The sequence below is a fragment of the Ceratotherium simum genome, chromosome 4 (genome assembly GCF_057802395.1).
Source record: "Ceratotherium simum simum isolate JZ-2026a chromosome 4, ASM5780239v1, whole genome shotgun sequence".
NCBI lineage: Eukaryota > Metazoa > Chordata > Mammalia > Perissodactyla > Rhinocerotidae > Ceratotherium > Ceratotherium simum.
This window is the reverse complement of record NC_141903.1, coordinates 88,735,774-88,755,832: the sequence shown is the minus strand read 5'-3', so window position 1 is coordinate 88,755,832 and position 20,059 is coordinate 88,735,774. Positions and strand designations below refer to the sequence as shown.

At 39.4% G+C, this 20,059-nt stretch overlaps 1 protein-coding gene across 1 annotated transcript in view; it reads left to right on the top strand.

The window, feature by feature from the left end:
- The first annotated feature begins 9,409 nt into the window (after window positions 1-9,409).
- Window positions 9,410-20,059, top strand: part of AGGF1 (angiogenic factor with G-patch and FHA domains 1) — a 29,883-nt gene continuing 19,233 nt past the window's right edge. The window contains exons 1-5 of the mRNA XM_087430142.1: window positions 9,410-9,917; window positions 12,426-12,528; window positions 13,544-13,746; window positions 14,881-15,045; window positions 17,591-17,779. Of these exons, the coding sequence (XP_087286268.1) occupies window positions 9,726-9,917; window positions 12,426-12,528; window positions 13,544-13,746; window positions 14,881-15,045; window positions 17,591-17,779 (852 nt within the window). The 5' untranslated portion in view covers window positions 9,410-9,725. The remainder of the gene's footprint in view (window positions 9,918-12,425; window positions 12,529-13,543; window positions 13,747-14,880; window positions 15,046-17,590; window positions 17,780-20,059) is intronic.

Genomic DNA, 20,059 nt, shown 5'->3' with positions numbered 1-20,059 from the left:
ATGTTCCCCACACCCACTCCACTGGGAGGTCCAGTCCAGGACCCCGTCAGTCCTCTCCCTCTCCTATGGGTTCATGGGTGTCTTGAGAGTATTGTACACATTGGGCAGCAAAGTCGGGGAGGGGGTTATTCTGCAAGTCCTCTGGGCAATCAGTAGGGGAGGATGCTGGAGGAATGAAGTCCTTGTGGACCCCGAGGGAGGGCAGTTATCAGAGTCCCCTGGTGCAGGCGGTGGAGACATTCCTTTGAATGCAAGCCGGGCAAACTACAGATGATGGCTCAGCTTCCAAGCAGTTCCTGGGCCCTGCATCAATAGCCCTTGCGGTGGTCCTTTCTCGGATCCACCTGCCCAGCGCTTGCAGGGCAATGCGCTCTCTCTCTTCTTGAGCAACGTTTCCTGGCTCCCAACCCAGTCTCCAGCCTCCTGCTTCCTCTTCCCTCCATCTTCTTTTTCCCTTTTGGTCTTAAGATAAAATCTATCCTTCCTTTAGCTCCTTGCCTTCTCTAAGAATGCTTCTTTCTCTTCCCCAAACTCTGGTCTTGTGTTTCTTCATGATAGACTGATGGGCATTAGGTTCAGAACCCATTCCTTTTCTTTCAGACTTTTCCAAGAATCTAGGGGAAAATCATACTATATTAATTATATCACTTATAATTGTTATAATATTTTAACATTATAAATATTAAAACAAATTTAATAAAATAAACTAATATAAGTATGAAATATTAATTTATATATTGTTATAGTATTATTACGACATTAAAATGGTCTGAACATTCATGTCTCTCCACACTACCTTGAGTGAACTTTCCTTCTCCAGGGAGACTGCCTGAGGGGGGAAGAATTGGGGGAAAGGTTCTGTTTGGTTTCCTAATAAGGAAAGAGTGTTTATTCTGTCCCAGTTGTCTGTTTTGAGCCCCTAAAAGGTAATTTGCATTGCTTTTTAAAAAAATATCTAATTAGTGGAACCAAAGACAGTGTTTAAAGACTTCCCTTATTCCACTTTCTCTGATAATTTTTCGCACTTTTGTCCTTTAAACATAACTTCTATTACATTTTTAGATTTGTGGTTCTATGGAATACATTGCATTCATGGATGATATGGTTCTAATGCTGGTAATCCCATTTTACTATTATACTTTCATTTGTGTGATTTCTTGATTAATGTCTGTCTCCTCCACCAGACTGTAAACGACAATGAACTGAATCTATTTTTACTCACCATTGTACCCCTAGAGCCCTACACCATGCCTGGCACGTAGCTAGTGTTCCATAAATATTTGTCAAACAAATCGATGCTACCCCATTTTGACTCTAAAGCCTTTATTGAAGATTTAATGTACATTTTAGAAAAAAGATGAAGAAGAATATTGGCAGAACCATCTTAAAGACACAGGACTCCTGTGCCCGCATCTCTGGTTCTTACCCAGATGATTTAGTGTTTCATCACACAGGACAGTTTCACTGACTAGTTGTGGCCACCTGGAGCAGTTGTGTTGAGAATTACGAAGGACAGGGAGAAAAAGAAGAAAGAGAAGAGCTGAAGATGGTGAGGTCAAGGCTGGGCTCAGTGGAAAGAGCCAAGTGTGGAGTGGCTGCAATCCTTGCTGAGTATATGCTGATCACACCTCATGCTGAGAGGCGGTGGGGCCACAGCACAATCACACATCGCCAATGTGATGGGCTCGTCAACCCTGTGAGTTCCACAGTTCCACACCCCTCCAGCCATCTGTCTGTAATAACTCAGATCCTCTCGTGCACTTTATGTTCTTTCCATTCAATTCAGCAAGCATGTACTGAACACTTGCTGCCTTGGGACTGTGCTGCTGCTGCTCAGTACACAGGTGTACTGTTTATACTCATCTTTAACATAGACTTTATTGTTTGGAGCAGTTTTAGTTCACAGTAAATTTACTGCTCATTTGTAAAAGCCTGAATCAAACAATTATCTGCAAATGTAACAAGTTGCAGTCTGCAAATGAACCCGTGTAGCATCCATATGCGTGTGCGCGTGCACACATGGACATACACACAGAGTCAGCCTCCTCTTTCCACCATGGTTGCAACTTCTTCTATATGCCGCTTCTTGGTGAATATTTAACAAAGGGGAAGGAGAAAAGCCAAAAACTTCAAAACACACCAGGAGCATTTTTATGTCACACCGGTTAGAAAACATCCACGAAAAGTTCTTTGCCAAGTTTCTAATAAGTTTTAAGATATTAATTGCTGGAGCCTTGTCAATTAATTAACACGACTTCTGGAGAAAAGGTTGGAGGATATAAAACTTTCATGTCTGAGCCAGTGGAAATGTTTCTTAACTGGAAGTTTTCCTAGGCCAGTCAGATAGGGGAAGAACAAAAGATAGTCAAGAAAAATCCTGCATATTCTCATATCTTTCATTGCTAATCCAAATTGCACCAAGAAATGAGAAGTTCTTAGATTTAGTGTCATTTTATCAGCAATCATTCCTTGAGTGGAAACTCTTATAAAGTGTGTTGGAGACAAGTGTAGTAAATGCTCTACTCATTTAAAAATTAGGTTATTAAAAATTCCTAAGCCAGGGGCCAGCCCAGTGGCATAGTGGTTAAGTTTGCTACCTCTGCTTCGATGGCCTGGGATTCGTGGGTTTAGATCCCAGGTGCAGACCTAAGCACTGCTCATCAAGCCACGCTGTGGCAGCGTCCCACATACAAAATAGAGGAAGACGGGCACAGATGTTAGCTCAGGGCCAATCTTCCTCACCTAAATAAATAAATATCCTAAGACATTTAACAAAGTAGATGAACTACTCCGCACAAAAATATTATGTCATTTAGGCATTACATTCGGCTCAATGAACTAGAAATCCAACTATGGTGACTTAATTAAAAGGGTTTATTTTTCTCATCTAAGAGGAAGTCCAGAGACAGGTAGTTCGCAGTATCATCAACATCCCAGGATCCTCCCATCTTTTTGGTTTGCTTTCTTTAGGGTGTGGTGTTCATCTTCATGCTTGCCTCATGGTCACAATATAGCTGCTCTACCTCCATCACAATATACACTTTCCAAGTAGGGAGAATAAGAAAAAAGAGAACGGCAAGGGGCATATGGCTGAATCTGTCCTTTTTTATTGGAAAGCAATAGCTTTCCCAGGAGCCTTGCCTCTAGACTTACACCTCATTGGCCATAACTGTGTCACATGATCACCCAGCTGCAAAGCAGGATGAGAAATATAGACTTTTAGTTAGGTATATTGCTACCCTGAAGAAAATTTGGGCTCTCTTGTAAGGAAAAAGGGAGAGTGCTATTGAGTCGACAACTAGCAGTGTCTGCCACAAAATTACTTTTAAAAAATTAAATCCAGAAAGAGTTTAAGTCCCAGGAACTTTGGAGGCAGTGAGAAAATGAATGAATTTAACATTTTGAATAAAAGGTTTCTTACAGGCTCAGGCTCAGGCTCAGGCTCAGGACAAACATATTACCTCTATTCCCACCAGTGGGCAATTAGACATAGTTCAGCACAGGCGGGCCTGAGTGATTTTGAAAGAACGAGCCAGGCACCTTCCCACTTATGCTGGAGGACACCTGCAAAGGCACCACCAAACAAAGAACACCCTTTAAAGAACTTAATGATGCATGATTGCTAATTTTTGTATTTTGTATCCAATTTTAACACTAATGAATTCCTGACCTAATGGCCAGTTGCATTCAAAGAAGCATCGTTCAAATGCCCAGTAACTTAAAAAAAAATAATCCAAACTTTCACTTGCATCTGTTGGAAACTATTAGGTGGAATCATTTCACATTACCCAGCAATCCTTGCATTCCTTAGTCTCTCTTCTCCTATTTACTCACACAGTTTGTTGTCTTTTACAAAAGTATCAATCCACGATAGATTGGAAATTTTTTTAATGGTCCTTCACCACCGAGTTTGAGAAAGTACTGTTCTAGTCTAAAGCATTGATTTTGCATCTTGAAGACCTAGAATTTGTCTAGTAGAGATAGACCCTCCTTGGAGATTCAACAGCATTCTCAGTATTAGGGATGTGTACCTCCGGGGGGAGGGGTGAAGCATGGGAAAATTTATCATATAGTAATCTTTTTTACTCATTACACAATAATTAAATGAAGGTCCAAAGTATAAGTATTTCAACTGGGGGTGGAGAAGGGGAGTCCGCCTTGTTTGCTTTGGCTTCCTTCCTTTACCCTCACAGCAGTGTTTTAGTGTTACGCCCACCTGTTCTTTCTTTGGGCCTCCAGGGGGAGGAAACAGGTAATGGTCAATTGACCAAAAATAATATGGAGCAATAAATCAGGACTACTGAAATGCTGTGGCTCCCCAGATATTCTTGTGTGACATCAAACGGGATTAGATAGGAGAGGTTTGGCTACCCAGTGGATCCAACATAAATTATGACAGGTGAATGTTCATTAAATATAGAATTGATGACACTCTAAAAGAAATTGGATATGAATTAGGTTTTATTTAATTGACAATATTCCTATGTTACGGAAAATAGTAATATCTCAGGTGCTTGAACTCCAGCCTGCTGAAACTCACAGACTCCTGGAACGGCTCTAGATCAGGTTGAGTATCAGTAATTGTGGCATACAAAATACCTCAAAACTCAGTGGCTTCCAACAAACATCATTTATTATTTCTCACAAGCCTGTGGAGAGGTGGGGGCTGGCTGATCTCCACTGGGATCGCTAACTGTCCCAAGATTTCCTGGGGCCTCTGCTCCAGGCTCACTTAGCTAGAGTACCTTAGCCGGAACAGATCTGTTCCATGTGTCATTTATTCTCCTTGTGAGATCACCAGACATGCCTGGGGAATGTCCTTCTCATGACAATAGCAGGAATCCAAGAAAGCAAGCAGAAATACTAAGGCCTCCTGAGACCTAGGCTGGGAAGTGGCCCACCGTTCTGGCAATCACCTCATTCAACCGGCCACAGCAAACCACACAGCCAAGCCCGCATCCAAGGTGGAGGGGAGATTCTGCTTCTAGTGAAGGCAACCACCAAGTCACATGGCAAAGGATGTGGATACAGGACGGATAAAGAAGTGAGGCCATTTACGTGATTTCCACAGCATCTACTACAAATAATAATCAAAGGCCTGAAGATTAAACCAGACTCAGGATTTAGCTGATTCCAAAAAGAGCTCTTTATTGACTAGCAATATATAGAGAGAGTTAAACTCTTCCAAACAGAATCATAAAATCAAGGGGAAAGAGAGAAGAAAAGAAAGAGAAAAGTTAGAAAACAAAGGAAGGGGAGGAGAGGGGCAAAGAGGGCAGTGGCCGTGATGATAAAAATGAGGAGACCCTGGAGCAGTACTGAAGTGCACAGGAATAGTGAAGAGCATATAACAGTGAAGTCACAGAAATTATTTCTCTAATTGCAACCGTTGTTTTTAAACAGAGATTGCACATAAAAATCCAAATTTCTGGCTTTTCTTGGAAAATCAGAAGCTCGGCAGCACTGGGTCCACCATCCCACCGCGTCCCACAGCTCTCTGGAACTAGTAGGAGCTGCTCACTGCCCTGTCCATCCGTTTGCTTTCTCTCCTTAGCCCTTGCAGCCATTTGTGTTTGCTCTACACAGTACGAGTTCTACAGCCACATCTGTTTCTTAAGCTTCAGATGGGCTTCTGGAATGTTCATTACTTACTGAACATCTGTAATGGATGTCCTGCAGGGACCTCAAACTCCATACTCTCAACAAAATCAAAACTAAAGCGTCCCTTCCTCCTCCATGTAACATACTCTTCTCCAGTAGTCCCTACCTCCTTTGTCCAAGCTAGAAACCTATCCACCACTTACTTCTTTTTCTCTGTCAAATATACTACAAAATATGATTTCATTCACAATAAAACAAGGAGTGCCTACTAAATAACCTTAGAAAGAATGCCCAAGACCTTTTTCAGAAAAAGTATTAAAACTTTATTAAAGTACAAAAAAGAAAGAATAAATAGAGCAAAAAAAGAATGTACGTGGATGGGATATCTTAACATAGTAAAGTTTTATATTAATTCTCCCCCCAAAATCTATACATTCAATAGAATCTTCATAAAAATGCCATTGAATTGTTTGAGGAACTCAACAAACTCATTCTAACATTTATATGAAAAATAGAAGTTAATGAATAAGTCAATTTTGAAAAATAAAAGCAGAGTGGGAACTTTCCCTCCCAGATATTAAGACATACTACAAAGCCAAAGTGATGAAAATAGAATGGTTCTGTATAGGAACAGACTAATAGACCAACAGGACAGAAGAGAGAGCTCAGAAACAGACCCACGTATATATGGGAACTTGAGAGATGATTAAGGTGGTATTCAAAGCAATGTAAAGGAGATGGTCTTAAGAAAACTAGGTCATTACGTGGAAAAAAAATACATCAGAATCCCTCCAGTTGGAGTAGAGAACCAAATGTGAAAGTTAAAATATAAAGCTATAGAAGAAAATATGATTCAGGGTGGGGAAAGATTTCATGAATAAGATTCAAAAGTTCAAATCATAAAATATATGAAATAAAATGAAGTTAAGTAAAATAAATACTGATTTGACAGCATAAAAATTAAGGATTTCTGTTCAATAAAAGACAGTACAGATGAAATTAACAGATATATGACAGACTAGGAGGAGATAGTCACAATATTTAAAACTGATAAAGGATTACTATCTAGATTGTAGAAAGAACTGCAAAAGAACAAGAAAGAGGCAAAAGGATATGAACAGGCAATTCACAGAAGGGAAAGTCCAAATAGCCATTTCAACAAATACATGAAATCCTCTGGTAATCAGAGAAGTGCAAATTAAAACAACAATGAAATATCTCATTACATTCATAAAAATGGCAAAAAGTACAGGAGTGGCTAATATTGTGCATTGGAGAGGATGTGGAGGACACAGAACTCCTTGTGCACTGTTGGTGAGAGTGTATAGTTGTGCAGCCATTCTGGAAAGCAATCTAGTGAAACGTAGTGAACTTAAATGTTTGCCCTATGAACCAGAGATCATATGCCTTGTTACATATCCCAAAGAAATGAATGCACAGGTCAGTAAAGTGGTATGAACAATGGTTTTCATTGTGGTACAGATTGTTTTAATAGAGAATTGGAGATAACTTAGATGTTGAGGACTAGCAGAACAAATAAATAAAATGTATACATATACCTTGAAATACTATGCAGCACTTAGACATATATACAGCAATATACATGACTTTTTAAAACATCTTTTAACCAAATACTATTTATGTAAAAGAAAGACACATGAAACATATTTTATAAGGATAGATTTATATTTAAGGATATATATCAGACATTTAAGATTGGGTGCCCATATTGGTAATGGGGATATAGAACCACAGTGAAAAACACAAACCAAAAGAAAAAAAAAACAAAAAAGGAGAAGAGCTGTCCACAGGCCAATGTTGACAATGTGTTGTGAACTAAGGAGTATGATTACAACCTGAGGTACAAAATAATAACTAAGACAAAATATTACAAAAACAAAATCAAATTGTGAAGGATGTCAAGTAGTATGCTTCTCAACGGCACTGGCCCTGCCCTTTAAACTAAATACATTTTGATCTGAAAACTAGGTGTGGCAAAGATTGCTATTTACCTGCTCAATATGCATTTTCCCTTTCTTCCATACTTACAGAACCCCTTTATTATTAGAGAGAATAATATGCCCAGCTTAGAAACACACACACACACATAATTCCCAGCCCTACTTGGAGCAAGGGGTGGGTATTGAGGTATAAATTGAAGTCATTTGGCGGGGCTTTAGGAAAGTCCTTTTGTCCCTTGCCGTCTTGTACCATGAATTGACCTGGAAGCTGGAAATATGCTCTGAGAATAGCAGAGCAGAAAGACAAATGGAGCCTGGGTCTCTGAAGACCTGGTGGAGCCACCATACCAGCTCTAGACAACCCATCTCCAGACTTCTTTAATGTAAAATGGCATAACCTACTAATTTGTTTAATAAGCCACTATAGACTAAATTCTGTTACTACTAGTATCTCAATGAAATTCCTAACTGATAGACAAGGCTTTCTATTTTTTCTCAAAAAAATTGTCACTCTTTTCTTCCAGACTAATGGTCAGAGGTAAGGTACAGATTAGTAGCATGATGAGGTCAGAATTTAGGCTTAAACGGATTACCTTTAAGACAAATCAAAGAGACATCACTTCAAGCAGCAGCTAACAGGCTTATTTATTCATTCTATAGTTAATGGTTAAAACTAGAAATCTTAAAGGTATCTTACAGGTGGTGTTTATGGCATTTCTTACCCCCTAAAGGTGGGGAAAGTGGAAAATACAGCTTTTTTAAAAAAAGATTGGGATGAATTCTAGATTCGAGTCATAAAGGATTAAGGGAAGTCAGAATTTTTTCACATCAGGAAGGACATACTGCGTGTTCTCACTAAATATACTCCGATGGCTTCAAGCTCACTGTCGGCTTGACCAGAGGGTGCCTTGTAGAAGGGGCCTTAAGGCCTAAGGAATGCTGCGTGCGGGACAGAGAAGCCAGGTCCCCGCAGGAGCGCTCACTGCCTGTGACTGAACTAGCGGGCAGCGCACGGCACAGAAAGACACACAGCCGCCACTGAACTAGGACATTCAACAGCATTCTTCTGTTTAGCTGTGCGCAGCAAACATGTCCGGATTCCCGCTCTGCGACAGGCGCTGTGCTGGGCCCGGGAGAGGGGGCCTGGCCAGACGTGGTGGGTGACCTCCTCGGGTCGCAGGCCCGGCAATCCCAGCTCAGGCTCTAACTCGAATGGACCTTGGCGAAGTTAGGAAGTGTGTTCCGAAGCAGCCCTCAGCAGTTTAAAGGCTGGGGAACAGAGGCCAGCTTCACACAGACGAATCACCAAATAAATCTACCGCAGCAGAGCCTTCTCCTCTCCTGCTTCCACAGAATCTCGCTGCTTATTTTCCCACCAGGGACGCTCCTCTCTGCCAGTCAGACCTAGTGAGTTTGCCTTCTTTCCCCGGGGGCCTACACTCAAGGAATCAGCAGCATGACTTAAGCGAGCGGGGCACCAAAACACCACGTTGCGGTCCTGGTTGAGCGTGATTTCTGTAAACGTTGGTAAATCATTTCTCAGAGACTCAGTGTTCTCAGCTGTAAAACAGGAGCTAGGAAGTGCACTCTACGCAAACAGTTTTAAAACTTTTTGAAACTGGGCAAGGGTAAAACCCTGAGCCTAGAGGCTGCGACCTTGGCCATCACCGCAGGGCTCCCGTAGCCGCGCTCGCCTCAGCTTCCAGTATCGCCCCACGCCCCCCAGCCGCGGGAACTGCGCATGCGCCCTGTGGAGCCCTTCCCGCTTCCCGTCGCTTCCCCTTCCGTCTCGGCCCCGCCCACCGCGGGCGCCATCGCTTCCGGTTCAGCCCAGGATCGGCTGGGCCTTGCTGCTCTGGCCCGCCCACTTCCCCGTTCTCCGGCGGCTGTACGGGTCGCGGGGGAAGGTAGTTGCCAATAAAGTTTTCTTGGTTCGCAGCCGGGCGACTGGGCCGGGCGCAGCTGCCCCCCCAGCCGGTGGCCCGCGGTTCCTCTCGGCTGCCGGCGGCGAGCTTCAGGGCGCCATGGCCACGGGCCGCGGCGGCCGGGCCGCGGGGAGGCCGCCTGTCGCTGCCCGCGCGCTCCCGCGGCTCCTGGGCCCGCCCGCGCCCGCCTCAGCCTGAGTGCAGCCCTCCGCGCCCGCGGGCCGCTCGCGCCGGCCCCATGGCCTCCGAGGCGCCGTCGCCGCCCGCGTCGCCCGAGCCTGAGCTGGCCCAGCTGAGGCGGAAGGTGGAGAAGTTGGAACGCGAGCTGCGGAGCTGCAAGCGGCAGGTGCGGGAGATCGAGAAGCTGCTGCATCACACGGAGCGTCTGTACCAGAGCGCCGAGAGCAACAACCAGGAGCTCCGCACCCAGGTGCGCGCCCCCGGGCCCGCGTCGCTCCAGCCCCGGCGAGCCCCTCGAGGGGCTCCCCGGCGGGGCCAGAGCTGCTTAGACACGTGAGAGAAGGAAAAGTTCAGGGCCGTTCTAGTTCCAAGTGCGCTGGAGCGAACCTGAGCTCGGGTCGCTCGCTCCTGATGAGTGCGTGAGCCGCGGTCGCGGCCGGCCTGAGTTAGGTGGTCCTCATGCTCGCCTGTACCGTCCCGTTGGCAGTAGGCACGTTTCTAATATTTTATTGTGGGTTCCCTCTGAGTGTGGTAAAGCGCTGGACTTGGGTCAGAATCCCATTTGTCACTCACTAGATGTGTGGCCTCATACCGAGCCTCAGTTGCCCATAAAATGAGAATGCTGGTACCACACAGGGAAGGTGACATCAAATTAAGCGTGAACAGACTGTTTTATGTATGTGTAAGGTTATTCTGGGCGTCTGTCGTCTTGAGTTTTCTGGTGGAAGTAGGGAAGATAAAACTTTTTTTGTTAGAGACACTAAGCGGCTAAGTTCCTCTTCATAAAATACAGTGAAGACAAATATTTTAACTGTCAAAATTTTTTTTTTTAACTTTTAAACAGGAGCATAATATGTTTTCCAGGTCGATTTGTTGGGCAGTTGCAGTCTGTCCCAACGAGTTATTTCCACATAATTATTAATTTCAATTAAACTGTTGTCTAGTCCTCTGTAATATATTGGTACATTTCCTAAAACCACATATGTGGGCTGAACACTAAAACGTCATCAGACTTAGTACTTGGTTATCAAATGGTCTGTGAAAATAACTGCCGAGTTGCAATGACTTGGTGTGCACATGTATAAAGTTGTTAATATTATGACATTGTAGAAAGTTTGTGTTTGTTGACTCAACAGCTAGTTTTTGAGTCCTTATGCCTACAATGCATAAGGACTGTGCTAGGAGACTGCAGATATGGTTAAAATATCGTGGGGGGGAAGGGGAGCAAAATATGACAGCCTTTTAAAAAACCCTTTTATAATTCTGAATTGTTAAAGTACTGCTTGCTATAGAGATCCTAAAAGAAAATATTTTTGCTAATCCTTGAAGAGCCAGCATTTTGGTTATTAGTGTTAATTGGATGGTGGTATAACAGGAAAAATTGGAATGTATAGAAAGTCTCGACTCTATTGGTGATAGTAATAACTCCTCCTTACTCTCTTCCTAGTCAGCCTCCCCTGGTGGTGGGTGGAGTTTGGTGGTCAGCTGTCATCCTAAATTAGTCAATTGTGTTTTATCTGGAGCAGTAAAAAGTTGGCTTGAGAACTGAGGGGAACTAGTAGAAAAACATAATATCTACAGGCTTTGGAGTCAAAAAAGCCTTGTGCAGAATACTTTGTCTCTTTAGATTTCTCAAGTGTATAATGGAGATTAGGACAACTGATTTGTAAGGTGGTTGTAACAATTAATGAGATGTCATCCAGAGTACCAAGTATAGTGCCTAGCGTGTAGCAGATACCAAATAAATGATCTAGTTCTTAGTAATGGTGGTAGTAGCCAGATCCAGGACTAGGGCAAGGCAATCAGTAGCCTAGGGTGCAAAATTTAAGGGGGCACTCATTCTCAGGTGCCAACTCTGTACTTGCATGAAGCTGAAAGTGAGTGCCTCCTTAAATTTTATGCCCTAGGTGCCTTGTTTGCTTCCCCTTAGTTCCCGCCTTGGTAGTAGCAGATCTGATAATTTATGAAGTGCCTAGATAATCTGTATATAATCAGTTTTATCACCTTTCTCTTTTTAAGCTCTCTATATCATTAAATAAATATTTAGAAGCCTGTTTTTTAGTCAGTTGCATGCTTATGATAGACGTTGTCTCATATTGAGATCCTGTCCGACTGAGGTGAATGGATGAGGCTGCTCCTCGTCTGCTTGTGGGTGTTTTTGCACTCTGTAGCTCTGGCCTTGGCATTCAGTGAGGCTCAGGGAGGACAGACGTCCCTCTGAGGGAGTCATCTCCATTCCCTTCTGCAGTTATTTACACATAAGACTACCAAGTGAAGAAAAAAAGTATATTCAAGTTTATGAGTGGCATTAATATATTTAAGTGAACAGTTATTTCAGGTGGAGGACACTGAATGCTATTAGATAATTTAATTCAACAAGTGGGAGTTAATATTTTTTTCCTAATTCTTTAGGGAGGACTGACAAATTAAAATATTAGTATAAAAATATTCTTGTTTGTTAGAAATAAAGGATCTTGTTCACAGAGTCCTATTAATTTAGTCAGTCTGATTTTTGGAGGGGATATTTTGAAGTTAAGCAAGAGTGTATAAGAATAAAAACATTCCCCTTTGCACACATAAAAGATGAAAGCAAGTCAATTATAGTATCTTCAGTTTTTCTGAAAAGGAAACTAGCTGCTCTTGGTACTTCTCTAAAACTTTTACCAAGGAAGGTAATTATTGTAATTTCAAGAGAATGACGTGTATATTAGATGGCTATATGATTTATTTTTCCTAAAGCCTTGTTGTTTTCTTTCAGGTAGAAGAGCTCAGTAAAATACTCCATTGTGGGAGAAACAAAGATAATAACAAGTCTGATGTAGAAGTACAAACAGAGAACCACCCTCCTTGGTCAATCTCAGGTATTAGCTTTGTAGTGAAGATGTCCTAGTACTGTTACATTCAGATCATGCTAATGTGGAGTTGTGTTTAAATGTAAAGTAGATAAACATCTAGATAAATATGAGAACTGTTATAATGTTGACTTCTCTCCATATAATTTGGTATTTTCAGATAATCTGTTTGCTCTTCTGGAGGGAAAGTAGAAATGTATTGTCCTTCTTATAAATGCGTAATACTGCTAATGTGTTTTCAGTGGCACATTCACTGAGTAATTTTTGCCATGCTGAGAGCCATCTACTCTCATGTCTGGCCTTCCTGGTGACCAGGGGCATGTGTTTCCTTGTTGATGCATTCCACTTGGCGTTGTGTTCAGTGCCAGTCTCTTAGGGCCTTGTGGGAATGGTGAGTCCACCACTGTGGCCGCATCAGTGGCATCATTTTGTGAGGCAAAATAACTCAGCGAGTGAGTTTTAGTAAATTGGGGTCACAAGAAATCATCTTTCCCATTAAGTTTTGCCTTATTTTATTCAGTACATAGTTTAGCTAAATTGCTAAGCACAGCAGTAGTATTAACATTACATATCTGTATATTATATTTTTTAAAAAGTCACCGTCATGAGAGAAATTTGACAGAAAAATCAACCCCTGACATGTTGTCTTTATGCCATTGTCATTTGATACGCAACAATATTAAGGTACGTGGTTGGAAGTTGTTAAAAGTTACTGATATTTTTGACAGAACACAACCTATCTACCTGTTTTCTTTTTTCCTCTTGCTATGGAAAATCCAAATCTGCTTACCTTTTTTTTTCTTTTTAGCTTGACAGCTACTGAAGGTGACTTTAGAATCAAAGATATATACTTCTGCAGATTTATCTGCACAATAAATGTTAATCTGTTAAAATGTGTACAATTGTAAAAATATGATTTGTTTGCAGTGTGTGCTGTTTTGTGTTCAGTGCCGATGTTTTGGAATTAAGTCCTTTTTACATACACTATTCTAATATGATATCACTTAATTTGTTTTTGCTACAGATTATTATTATCAAACATACTATAAGGATGTTAGTCTTCCAAATAAAGTGACTGAACTCTCAGTTCAGCAAGATCAGGATATTGAAGCTTCTACTTTTAATTCTAAAGACCAGTCACAAATAGAAAATGATGCTTATGCTGGTACTGATGTAACGGAAAATGTTAAGTGTGGACAAGAGGACCATTTTGCTGCACGTTCACAGGTAATAAAATGCTTAACATGAAACTGTTGACGCCCAAGAACTTCTTCTTTGTTATTTTATAGAAAAATAGACTTCTTTGGTCCATCAAAACATACACAGGAGTTGTAAACAGTCTGTGTATAATTATGCAGTGAAGTACAGTTTTTGAGAAACAAAAATTAGAACTCGTTCATATATCTAATTGTTTTCCTACTCTGCTGTGTTCCAAAAATTTATGATGTATAGTACGTAAACTAAAACAAAATTTGTTGACATATTTTGACTCAACCAAAAAATTTTGGGGCAACAACCGCAATACCATGTTCACACCAAAATTTTTTGTTTCTTTTGTTTTTCTGTTGTTGTCACTGAGGAACATTTGCTCTAAGCTAACGCCTGTTGCCAGTCTTCCTCCTTTTTTTTACTTGAGGAAGATTCACCCTGAGCTAACATCTGTGCCAATCTTCCTCTGTTTTGCATGTGGGATGCTGCCACAACATGGCTGATGAGTGGTGTAGGTCCATGCCTGGGATCTGAACCCACAAACCTGGGCCGCCGAAGCGGAGCATGGGGAACTTAACCGCTGTTCCATGGAGCCATCCCCAGCGTGTTCACACTAAAATTTTTTTAATGCTTCCTTTCTGTAAAATGTCCTGCCACTGTTCAGATTTCCCTGAATGTTTTATAAATTTGTTTCTACAGTTTGTTTGGATCAGGATGGCAGTAAGGTTCATACAGTACAACCCCTTGATGTGTGATATATTGCATGTAATCTATAGCTTTCTCCTCTATCTCTCTTAAATTTTTTTCCCTTTCAAGCTATAATTATTAAAGAATCTAGATCATTTGTCTTAAAGAATATTTCAGAGTCTGTTTTTTGCAGCTTGCTTTCATGTGGTATCAGGCATTTATTTTTGAGAGATGGTCACTCACTTTTAGTGTCTTCCAAACTGGGTCAAAATTGAATTAACTGATATACTAGTAAATATTTTTAAAAGTGGATTGAATTGTAATTGATAGCCATCCATTTCCATTGCAGAAATTGAAGTCTTAGTAATTAAAATAGCTTTTAAGTCTATCATTTTAAATTCTGCTAACTTTTAAATAGATACAAGGAACTTTTTGTCTAACCTGACATGAATGTATCTTACCTAGGAGCCAGCATCTGCGTTAGCAGCTGAAGATACGTCCTTAGAAGGTTCCTCATTAGCTGAAAGTTTGAGAGCTGCGGCAGAAGCTGCTGTGTCGCAGACTGGATTCAGTTATGATGAGAATACTGGTCTGTATTTTGACCGCAGCACTGGTTTCTATTATGATTCTGTAAGTATCTCAGAGCTTTTAATACTCTGTGGTTGTACACTTAGCTGCTTGATACCAAATATTAAACCCTAAGAAAAACAGGAAGCTGTGCTTAGAAATAGTTTGATTCAAAGCTATTTGACAAGAATAAAGAATTATAAAATAGCTTATGATGCTACACTTCTAGCTTTTATTTTATTTTATTTTATTTTATTTACTTATTTTTTTCCCCCCAAAGCCCCAGTAGATAGTTGTATGTCATAGCTGCACATCCTTCTAGTTGCTATATGTGGGATGCGGCCTCAGCATGGCCGGACAAGCGGTGCGTCGGTGCGAGCCCGGGATCCGAACCCGGGCCGCCAGCAGCAGAGCATACACACTTAACCACCAAGCCACGGGGCTGGCCCTAGGTTTTTAATTAAATAAGTTGATTATGATTGTTATAGATTATTGTAGAGAGTCTAATAACCATTTATATGTAAACTAACATCGAAAAATGTTAGAACATTTATTAATAAAAGCAGACAGTTAACTACATTGTTGTAAAATGTTTAAGAACCTAAACTAACACTTTTTCATAGGATTTATGAGGAAGTGACTGTTAATTCTAGGCTTGGGTGAGGTTTTTTTTGTTTCAAATACTTTTATCTTTATGAATCCATTTCAGTCCACAGAGGGAGTTTTTTTCTTGAATTCTCAATAACATGTTTATTATTAGTCATTGTTTTATATTCTGTGGCTTTTAAGCATTTCCCTTTTTAAAAATCAATCTGTTAACAGTGAGAACTAGAGAATTAGTGTGGAATCAGAAATGTAATGGACCTCTGCCTAGGACAGAACCAAATAAAGTTCTTGATTTGTAATACAATGTTATGGCTGTTGACATCTAGTACTTAGTTAGATTTTGTTCAGGATTTGATGATGATGATGGTGGAACTCACATACCCACGTGCCTCAAGTGGTCTGGGTGTGTGATCTGGTCCTTAGGAATTACAGAATGTAGTGCCCACAAGTGGAACAGATGTTCACCATTCCAGTCACTGGAACTGTTGTTAACTAATCTGGGGAACAAAATGATAATACTAAGTATCTTAGTTAGATAAGGGATTTCATTAGCTTGTCAGTTTGTACTTGGTATACTTCATAATTCCTTTGTAAAGAGAAAGTTTTCTTTCACAGTACTATGCTAATTGACAATACTAATTAATACGTGGAAAATTAATGTTTAAACTCTTATTACCAAAGAGAGTAGCTATTACTTATTTGGTTTCTAGGAAAATACACAGTTTTCAAGTATGTAACATTAGTCTTCATCATTCTTCTACCTTCCTGTCTGTATCTTTCTTCCTGACATCTCTTCTGTAAATGGTTAGTTACATTCTGCAGGTTATATGTCTCAGTAAATTAGAGACCTCATTGATTTGGCATTTTTTTGGTGCTAGTTTTCGTTTTATTTTAATTAAATAAAAATTTTAAAATATTTTCAAAAATATCTATATTTTGGACTGAAAGGCATAATAGATTGAAAAAGGTTTGAGTTATAAAAATTCTACTATCGCTAGAAATAAAGATTAAAAAGCTTCCATTCGGTTTTTTAGTTGAGGGAAAGATAGTGAGAATTCTAAATATTTTTGTAAGAGATCTGCAAAATGGATTAAAGACAATAAATTGCAATAGTATCAACAGTTATAAAAATCAGTTATTCTTTTTCAGGAAGTTTTATTTGCTTAATCTCAGTACACATAAGATATTTCCAGGTCTGATCTGCATGGATTTATGATGTTAATAAAATATAGGCTGTTTAGTTAAATGTTGGTTATAGAGTACTGGTCAGTATCTAATAAATGCAGATGATTACATAATTTTATCTTTCTACTTTTTATCCACAATTTGCCAAAATTATTTATGCATGGCTACTGTACACATAAGTCTTATTTAGTTACTATAGAATTAATTAGTGAAGACAATTGTTTATCAGTTTCTTTATATAGAATGTTAGCTTGTAGTATTTATGAGCTTAATTTTATTTTCAAATTTTTCTTCAGGGCTTTTAGTCATGAACATTAAAAGGCAAATCTTTGTTTTATGACATTAAGAGGAGTGTTTGGTAGTTTATACTGCCAAACCGTTATATGTAGTCGTAAAAATAATGAGTCTGGAGTTGCTTTTGTATGGTCAGCTTTTTCTGAGGCATGCCTTAGTTTTCATGACTTCTGAAAGATTTCTTGTTATTTTTCGGTAATGTATTAAATTGAGCCATATGAAATTACTGTTTCTATAGGTAAAAAAATGGTCATATATTGGCAGTTTCATGAGATTCAATTTAATATTTAAATGTATTCATTGTTCCCACTAGGAAAATTAGAGCAGATATTGAACGGTAAAGTATTTTAGAAAATTACAAGCATTTTTCATTCTGTTATCGTTATTCATTACCTTCAGAAAATGCTATAGTTCTTAACAAGAAAAACATTTACTATATTTGAATATATTTGGTATTTCTTTTATTTTTGTATTTTATTTCATCTTACGTGAATAAAACTTACTGTTTTCTTGACTTTGAAAGGAAAATCAACTATATTATGATCCTTCCACTGGAATTTATTACTACTGTGATGTGGAAAGTGGTCGATATCAATTTCATTCTCGAGTAGATTTGCAACCTTATCAGACTGCTGGCACAAAACAAAATAAAGATAAGAAATTGAAGAAGAAAAGAAAGGATCTAGATTCTTCTGCAACAAATGAGGAAAAGGTAATGTCTTCATCATTTTTTAAGTTTATGTAATGCTGATATCATAATTAAGCCAAAATTTTTGATGAAACTGAAAATCATTCAGTAACTCTGTATTTCAAACTTATCCCTTAAGATAACAAGATATCAGAATCTGTCAAACAAGAAACATTCAAGGGGCAGACATGGACTTTTTCACAAATTCTGTCACTAGAAATAGAATTTCTTAAAGTTTGAAGAAGGTAGATTTAGGGCAGATGAAATACTCATGTTACGTAATTTGGGAGAAGAACGTTCAGGTCCTCAGTTGATAAGTTGATGTCAGTGCACAATTCACAGGAAAAGAAAACCACGGTTTGTAAGTAGATGTAGATAAAGTTCAACTTTCTTAGTCATATTGAGCAATTTCTTACTATATTAGCAAACATTAAAAAAATCCATTGCTAGCAAATATAGATTAGGTACATATTCATTAGGAGTGTAAATTGGTATCTTTTTGGAAAATAGGTGACTCTTTGTATCAATAACCATGAAAATGTTCATATTCTTTAATTGGAAAATCTCATTTTTAGTAATTTATGTTTTTAAAAAATCATAAAGAAAAGTGCCTTTGTATAATTATACAACAGTATTTATGAGAACAGAAAAAAATTAAAGAGTTTAAATGGCCCACAAGATATTGGGTAAGAAAATGATAGTACATTTAATTGAAAAGCATTATTTAGACCTTAAAATGGTAGTTTATAGAGACGGGAATTTTAAAAATGCTTATGATACAATGTTAAATTTAAAGAAGCAGGATATTTCAAATCTTATCAGTGCTCTTATTTCTGCTTCCTAATCAGATAAGGTTGATGGTGTATAGGCAGGAGAGGAGGCTTATTTGTTTTCTTGGCGTTTTGTGAATTGTGGCAACTATTAGATACTTTACTCTTGAAATTTTATCTCCTGTTTTTCCCTTCTTAACCAAAGAAAAATTTTTTAAATGTATAATACTAAAGTTCAAATATAGAATTGGGATTCTGTTGGATTTATTTTCTATTCTCTATTTTATTTGTTTCTACTTCTCTATTATTTTCACTGATAATACCTAGGAATGGAAGAGTATATGACTAAAATACTAAAAATGATCTTTCTGTTTGCTTTTAAGACCTCTGTTCTGATGACTCCTACCTGTTACTAGTGGTTGAACTGTTTGAGAGGGTAGGTTGTGAAAGTACTTCTCCCTAGCACTAAGAAAAGAACATACGGGATCCTCAAATGACTTTTCCTGACAAACTAGAGAATGAAGCTGTAAAGCATTCTGTGAGATTTTGGTCCGGCTTAGTTCCCATAACCGTTCCTCTTTACCATCCTTGTTCGAAAATATGTGAACTCCAGGACAGGGTCTTAAGAAGAGCCCTGATGGAATTTTGAGAATTTCCTGAGGATTCTAAAAGGTAGCTATGAAGCGTGGGAGACCAGTTAAGACATCATCTTTTTCTTTATTATTTAAAATACTCTTGAGCCTCACTCTTTGGAAGTGGAGGTTTTGTGGACGGAAGGAGTCGGGTGAGGAGATGGGAGTAAATAACTTGAAATGTACATATATGCCTCAGTGCCCACATGTAGGCCCCGTTTCTTATCTCTTAATGAATATTTAACGTTCTAGACTGGCAAATAGTTTTTAAAAAGTAGTACCTCTGGCAGTTTCACTCATTTTTCCCCTGCATATGTTGTCCTATAAGCAGTATTATAATAATAAAATATACAAGATTGGAAACTGCTTTTTTTTTTTTAAGTCTATATAGATATGGAAATTTTTGCTATAATTCACAGTGCCCTTTAAAGCTCCTCATGGGGGCCGGCCCGGTGGCTTAGCGGTTAAGTGCTCGTGCTCTGCTGCTGGCGGCCCGGGTTCGGATCCCGGGCGCGCACCGATGCACCGCTTGTCCGGCCATGCTGAGGCCGCGTCCCACATACAGCAACTAAAAGGATGTGCAACTATGACATACAACTACCTACTGGGGCTTTGGGGAAGGAAAAAAGGAGGAGCGTTGGCAATAGATGTTAGCTCACAGCCGGTCTTCCTTAGCAAAAAAAAGAGGAGTATTAGCATGGATGTTAGCTCAGGGCTGATCTTCCTCACAAAAAAAAAAAAAAAACCTTGAAAAAAATATAAAGCTCCTCATGGGTTTCAGCTCCTTGCCCTTGTTCTTGTCCTCAGTGAGTTTGTATTGCTTGAAGTGCATATAGTTTATCATACCATGAATGTTTAGGCAGTCTCCAAACTGAATTTATGCTGTAATTAAAAATATGTGT